We start from the raw sequence: 7,945 nt of genomic DNA, 5'->3' as shown, positions 1-7,945 counted from the left end.
GACGTGCAAACAACCCAAAATATATCACTCGTGTTCAAGATCTCTAGAAGTTACAGTTGGAAACCACTGGATGCTCAATTTAAAAATCATGAGATTGCTTTTGACCTTTGGACAGGTGTTTGCTCAGAATGCCCAGTGCCTCCATTGCTATAAATTAATGAATCATTTACCAAACCTTACTCACAAAGCTTCCATGTTCCTGTATTATCATTCATGTAAAATGCTTAAAACTTTCCTAGTGGTCTTCTTGATCTCAAGATGGTGACTATGTACTTTCCAGCCAAATATAATATTATTGTAAAGTAGGAAACACAGCTGCCAAATTGTGCACAACAAACTCCTATGCGACAATGATATACCTCCTGCTGTTAGTTTAGGGGTTTGGCTTGGCTTGGACTTTGGTGAAAACCTGCCTGCTTTTCTTTATAACAGTGCTTTGAGGATTTTACATTCTCCATTAGGATCAACAATGCCTCAGTTTAATAGTTGTTCTCAAAGTTGAGACCTCCAATAATGCTTCACTCCTTCAATACTTCAGCCTGAATTTAGATTAGATTAGGTTCCCTACAGTGTAGAAACAGGCCCTTCGGCCCAACAAGTCCACACTGACGCTCCGAAGAGTAACCCACCCAGACCCATTTCCCTCTGACTAAAGCACCTAACACAATGGGCAATTTAGCATGGCCAATTCACCTAAACCTGCACATCTTTGGACTGTGGGAGGAAACCGAAGCATCCGGAGGAAACCCACACAGACATGGAGAGAATGTGCAAACTCCACATGGACAGTCACCCGAGGCCGGAATCGAACCTGGGACCCTGGTGCTGGTGAGGCATCAGTGCTAACCACTGAGCCACCTTGCCGCCAATTTGGCAGACAATTAGCACAGAGCAAAACATACATCCATCTGTTCAGAAATTCTACACCAAAGTGATTAAAGACCAAAGAAATGCACAAAAGTAACTGTATGGACTCAATGAATATAGAGTAACTCTGTCAGATCTTGATGTTGATATTCACTTTGAGTTTCCCATTTGTAAGTCTTCTGCTTCCAACCTTCTCAGTTTACAGAGACATCAAGGACACAAACATAATGAGTGCTTAAAAAAAACTGCTTGATTCAACATATAACCAGAATAGTAAACTGTGGTCCAAATACTCAGATCCGCTGAAAGAAACACCAACTCTCAGAATGATCACGATCAGTCCTAGATGAGATTAACAACAGCAGAAGATGATCTGCAATCAATTGTGAACTCACTGGTGTCTCACCATGCTGGATAAGGACATTGGTGAGACCACTTTTAGAATACTGCATTTAATTTTGGTCTCCTTGCTTTAAGAAAGATATCTGGTCTCCCTGCCATTGGAAGGATATTGTAAAACTTGAAAGGGGTCAGAAAAGATTTACAAGGATGTTGCCAGAATTGGAGGATTTGAGCCACAGGGAGAGGCTGAATAGTCGGGGGTTCTTTACCCTGGAGTGTCGGAGGCTGAGGGCTGACCTTATAGAGGTTTATAAAATCATGAGGGCATGGATAGGGTAAACAGACAAGTCTTTTTCCCAGGGCAGGCAATACCAAACTAGAGGGCATAGGTTTAGGGTGAGAGGGGTAAGAGTTAAAAGGGACCTGAGGACAACTTCTTCATGCAGAGGGTGGTGTGTGTATGGAATGAGCTGCCAGTGGAGGTGATGGAGGCTAGTAGAATGACACCATTTAAAAGACATCTGAATGGTTCCATGAATAGGAAGGATTTAGAGGAACATGGGCTAAATGCTGGCAAATGAAACTAGATCAGTTTAGGGTATCTGGTTGGCATGGACAATTTGGACCAAAGGGTCTGTATCAGTGCTGTATAACTCCATAATATTGGTGGAATTGCTTCTTCACAAGTTTTGCACTAACTTTAATTGTCTAAAAGAAACTTGAGCCATAAATTGAAAGGAAAATCTCAAAGTCAAGCCTAATTTATACCACTGCCCCAAATCACAGGCAGCACTGTTGGTAGATGCTTCGACATTGCCTAGTGTGCAAAAATTCACCTCTTGGGTAATAAAAAGTAGAAAATTATTTCACACAAATAATAAAGTGGGATTCAAACAGCTCAGGTTTTGATTTGTTTGTTCTCTTAAAAATCTGAAAATACTTAAGTGAACTTAATACCTCTGCAGTATGTACAAGGGGGTAGCAAAGAGAAGTTGGTTCCTACCTTTTTTTAAAAAAAAACAAATTGCAACAAAAGCAAATTTTGTGATAATGCGAACCTGTAATGTAAGATACATGGTGAACCGCGCATTTTGTTCACCTCCCGAGTGTCAAAGAATGTGGCGCAAATGGGATCACATCTTTAAAAGAATTCTCATTATATTAATGCTCTAACATTATTAATCTCATTTCCTGTGGCTGTTTATTGACACAATTCTTGCTTTCACTCAATGAGCCAAAAATATGGCTTGTATCCTTGGTTGCTGTTGTCATGCAATCCTAATGTTGTTTCGCCTGAGGCAGTTCAAACACAGTACGGCTGAAGTTCATACGTCAATAATCTACTAAATAAGGGTTCCCTGCCCATTATTTTGGATCTGGTTCTTACTTGCCATTCAATAACAAATCACAGCAGGTATAGCTAATCCACGCCCATTTGCTAAATGTCAGTCCGTACGTGTATATATATAGAGAGGCAGGCAACGAGAGAAGGCAGAACTGTAGATCTCGGCAGAGAGAGTAATTGGTGAATAATTGTGAAAACGGAGTTGCAGCTTGCAGCAAAGAAAACATGCAGAGTGGTCTGATCTTGCTTGTTCATCAGGAACATTCTCTAAACAAGAAAGAGTACCAGCACTGCAAGGAAGAAAACAAGATGCCAGCAAACATGAAGGAGCATAGCTTGTAAGTAATAACTAACCTTTGAAGCGTAAACGTAAGCTGTTATGCAGACTCAATAAAATTGCTTGTATATGTGTATATATATATGTGTGTGTGTTAGGCGCTTGGGCAATCGCATAAGGCATTGCCTTTCAACTGGACGCTGCGGAAAAACTTTTGCATGCTCAATACTCTTGTACTTGGAAAGCTCCTGTCCGGTCAGTTCGGCTGGAAAGGCTGTCATGTGTTCAGTTATGACCGCTCTATAGCCTGCTGACACTCGGCAAAAATAATAGACACTTAGCTGGTAGACATAGGGCATAACCATTCCTGTTTCTGTGCAGTAAAGTACAATGTTAGCAGCCTATAAAAGACGCTAGTTTAATTCTGTATTTTGCCAACATTTTTATACTTAAAATAACTTAATCAAAAAGACAAAACCTAATCTGATTGCTAGAATACTGCTACTCGGTACCAGGTGGAAAGTAAATTTTAGAAAATAGGGAGATATTGCATTGCTCTTGGGATCAAACAACTTGCTTATTTGCTCACTTTTTTAATGTACAATAAGATATAACCCTTGATCACAAAGTTGAGCTGGGAATTAATAATCTGGGGAAAAGTGATAATTAATGCTGTGCAGTCAGTTCAAACACAGTGTCACTTGTGACTTGTCCTGCATCACTCTTAATATTCATACCTTTCTTTCACAGTATTAAAGGGCTGAAGAGCCGATGTTTGCACCTTTTGCATCAGAACAAGACAACCACTGAGTCTTCTCGACAAGAGGCAGTCAATTCAGAATCACGAAAGCTGACTTTGAAGTAAGTTACTACGATTACCTACAGCTTTCATTGTTGAACCCCATCCAAGTGTAGCCTATTCTCAGGCAAAGACATTTATATTTATCTTATTTCTATTTTATCCACAGTCCTTCCCGTGAAGAAGTATTGAAGTGGGCTGATTCTCTGGACAACTTACTGGCTCATAAATGTAAGCATCTTCGATGCCTTTTGGCAAAAGGTCACTTACAGGGTGACTATCCCTTTCTTGGCAAAATGCAACAAGCAGCTTGGCATGCCCTTTAAAAATATCCAAATGAAAGGTGCCTATTAAAAATCAGTCTTCAGAAAAAGCATTTCAGTGACTTTTCAATTGATTGTAATCCTTTATAATCTAACTACTGAAAATATTATTAAAGATGGGCACAACATGACTTGATTTGAATTTGCTTATTTATCAAAATTCATTACATTGCATATCTACTTAAAGAAAACAATTGATTTTATAGTTGACTGAAAACTCAAAATTGCAACAAATTCAGAGAAAATTCAAAAGCAGTTGTTCACGAATAATCCCCCTCAGCACTAACTTTTACACATGATCTGTCATAAGAGTACGATTTGGCTTCATGAAGACTAATTGAAGCTCTAATAATTTAAAGAACATGTTATTAACATCAAAATATTTAACATTGCGAATAATAACATTGTTCTATATTCTGCATGTCTTGTTGCATATGTCAAAATTACAGGTAACTGTAGAAATTGGATAGGAAGTATTAGCTTATACAAGATACTCTCTTCTTGAATTTGTTGTCTGAAGACTGATCCTTGGCACATTATTCACCAAGTCAGAACAAATCGCTGGGATTTGTACCATGGGCAGGCCACAAGAGGATCAAACCCAATATTGTTGGCAATTAATCTGATCCATCTGCCAGACATTTAGCCAACTAAGCTAACTGGCATCCAGTATAGATTTGATACTGCATTAATCAAATACTTTGGGAATATATATAAATCCTCATAGAATAAAAATTAGAAATTAGTCAGGTTAGCACAGTTTCATGTAACATAATTGTGACAATGGAATGAATTTGTATCAGTAAGTAATATCTGTTTGTCCATTATTTTCCCTAGATGGCCTGATTGCTTTCAAATCCTTCCTCAAATCAGAGTACAATGATGAGAACATTGAGTTCTGGCTAGCCTGTGAAGAATACAAGAAAATTAAGTCACCTGCAAAGCAGGCCTCCAAGGCAAAGAAGATCTTTGCCAATTTTGTGGAACCAATGTCTCCAAAAGAGGTAATTTTTCCCCTTTATTTTTTAACTAGGCATACTTCATTGAACACTATATGGACACAGATGTCTAAGTAATCAACCAGGACAATGGAATGCACAGTAGTATTGTCTCCATATGTCACATGAGGCACCTCTGCTCCATGATTAGTTAACTTGAAATGGACCAAGGCAATGGGGTCCATCATCATTGATCTGAGCTTTTCTAGCATCAGACAGTGAATAATTACTGCAGAATAGTTCAATGTAACTTGATGTGTGGCAATCACCAATGAATAATTTATTTTTTTAAAAAACACAGATCAATTTGGATTACTACACCAAAGAGGCAATCACTCAAAATCTTCATCATCCAACCTACACATGCTTTGAGGCTGCACAGAAGAAAATCTATAGTCTGATGGAAAATAATGGCTACAATCGGTTCCTGCAGTCAGATATCTACCAAAACGTACTCAATAATAGCCATGACCATCGCCAAACATGAAGGCTGTTACTCTTCCACAGATCAAATGATGGTCTCTTATTGAGATATGTTTTCAGCTGTGACTGAAGTATTTGGTGTGAAATCAAATGACGCCAAGATGCATGATGCCTATCGCTGATGGAACATGGAAAAGGAAAGACCAAAACTTGGATTTAACAAGTATGGCAGAAAGAATCAAGGAAGTCTTGTCAACAGTTGAAGAGAGAAGAGTAACACGGTGTACCACGTGGGCAGAAGGCTCAATTCGCTTCAAGCCTTGGCAGAGGGCAGCCAAGCAGAGCCCAGTATCTGCTCAGTAAGAAAGGGAACAAAACAAGGTGGAGAGTCGCCAAGCTAACAGACGTTTTATAGCCCAGAAAGATCCTTAAGTAGATGGTCTGAAATGAATGGGAAACCAGATAGCATAGGAAATTAAGGAAGCAAGAGAATGCATGCTGTAATAGAATGGTATCTGCATTCAAAATTGTACAACACACAGAATACCATTCCTCCATCAATGTAGATCACAATGTAGACACAGTTGGATATCTCAATCTTGTTAATCTGGCAACACAGAATGTAAAAGGTATGCCAATGTAAACAGTTGATTATCTGGAGTTTCTGTTACATTGTCCCTTTACCATGCAACACTATCATTTAAGTTTATTAAACTTATTTTCTTTGTAACTATAAAAGATTGATTGGCTTACTCTTAATACTCATTTTTATACCATCTAAAGTGATATGAGCCAAACAATCTTGGAGTCTGTAGAAGATTTTTAATCACTGTTGCAATTCAGATTGAAAATGAAAGCTCAGTGTGATAAGCCACAAAATCCAATGTATAATCTGTGTCTTTATTTTATTACAAGACAACATATTCTTTATGATGGAAAAGCCACCTCTAAATATTGAACTAGACTATGCTACTTCTAAGAGGGGCAGAAATTGTTCAGTGATTTATAATCCAAAAACTGCAGTCGTCAGAATTGTGCAGTAGCTTGTGAACATTTGTTTAATCAACTCATATTCAAAGATTCTATTGTGTATTACTAATCAAAGTAACAAATAAAGTTATGTGAATAATCAACAATGCACCCATTTTCTTGTCTTTTTATGGTTAGCATAGACACTATGCAGTCCTCTGGTTCTATGTCAAGCTTACTATTTAATTAGATCTGTGGAAAAATGTAGACTCTACTTCATTGTAACAGGTTATCCAGCCAAATAACATTTGTGGGGCCTTGCTTTGTGTGAATTGATATCTGTATTTCCCAAATTATGACAGTGAATACACTTCAGACATTTTTCACTGGTTATAAAATGCTTTTGGGTTGTGAAAGATTTTTTATGAATGCATTTTGTTTTTGATTGGAAGAATGAAGGGAGCCTAAACTAAATGGTTTCATCTGAATGACAGATAATAGATTAGATTTCCTGCGTTGTGGAAAAGGCCCTTCGGCCCAACAAGTCCACATTAACGCTCTGAAGAGTAACCCACCCAGACCCATTTCCCTCTAACTAATGCACCTAACACTATGGGCAATTTAGAATGGCTAATTCACCTGACCAGCATATTTTTGGACTAAAGCACCCGGAAACCAGAGCACCCGGAGGAAACCCACATAGACACGGGGAGAATGTGCAAACTCCATACAGACAGTCACCCAAGGCGGGATTTGAACCTGGGTCCCTGGTGCTGTGAGGCAGCAGTGCTAACCACTGAGCCACCATGCTGTGGAGGAACTCACTTTCATAATGATTTGAATGTTAACTGTCTTCACAGATGCCACCAGTGCTGCTGAGTTTCTCCAGCATTTTCTACTTTTATTTTACACTGCCAGCGTTTGCAGTGCGTTGTTTTTGTTTAAGTGTACAATGCTACAGAATGTGGATACAAAAGAGACTTGAACATGTGCATAGATGAATCTTTGAAAATGGTAGAACAAGTTCAGCTGGCTGTTTAAAAAGACTTGGGATCCATGACTCATAGAGGCGTAGATTACAAAAACCAAGATATGTTTAAACACTGTCTTATTGTGTTCAGGTCTGGGCACCACATTTTAGGAAATCTGTCAATGACTTGGTGGCGATGAAAAACTCAAGTTATAACAGCTAAAGAAACTGGGATTTTTTTTTTCACATCAGTAAAGATTTCAGGGAGGCTTGATGAGGTGTTCAAATTCCTAAATAGTATATAAGCAGAAAGTCCTTCTGGTAGCAGAAAAGTCAATTAAGCAGAGGATATGAACTTAAGGTGATTGGCAAAAAGAAAGGCCGTTTAGCTTTTGTCTTTGCACAGTGAGTTGTTGAAATCTTGAATGCACTCCATGAAAGTGTTGGGGAACTGATTCAATAAGAACTCTCAACTGGGAACTATATATTAACAGGGTCACGAAGAGATCAGGTGGGAGAACAAATGAACTGGATAGCGTTTTGAAGTGTCATGGCAAACACAATGAGAAGAGTGGTCTCTGGCTTTGTTATTCTAGGATTGCACTTCTCATTCTAACTCATTAATGAAGGAA

At 38.6% G+C, this 7,945-nt stretch overlaps 1 protein-coding gene across 1 annotated transcript; it reads left to right on the top strand.

The window, feature by feature from the left end:
* The first annotated feature begins 2,690 nt into the window (after window positions 1-2,690).
* LOC122554570 (regulator of G-protein signaling 21-like) lies at window positions 2,691-6,510 on the top strand. Its single transcript, XM_043699819.1, has 5 exons — window positions 2,691-2,892; window positions 3,582-3,692; window positions 3,800-3,861; window positions 4,791-4,957; window positions 5,253-6,510. Exons 1-5 carry the CDS (start codon window positions 2,780-2,782, stop codon window positions 5,436-5,438), a joined length of 639 nt encoding a protein of 212 aa, XP_043555754.1. The 5' UTR covers window positions 2,691-2,779; the 3' UTR covers window positions 5,439-6,510.
* The last annotated feature ends 1,435 nt before the right edge of the window (window positions 6,511-7,945 follow it).

The sequence above is a fragment of the Chiloscyllium plagiosum genome, chromosome 11 (assembly GCF_004010195.1).
Source record: "Chiloscyllium plagiosum isolate BGI_BamShark_2017 chromosome 11, ASM401019v2, whole genome shotgun sequence".
Taxonomy (NCBI): Eukaryota; Metazoa; Chordata; class Chondrichthyes; order Orectolobiformes; family Hemiscylliidae; genus Chiloscyllium; species Chiloscyllium plagiosum.
The sequence above is the reverse complement of the archived record's forward strand: the minus strand, read 5'-3'. Positions and strand labels throughout refer to the sequence as shown.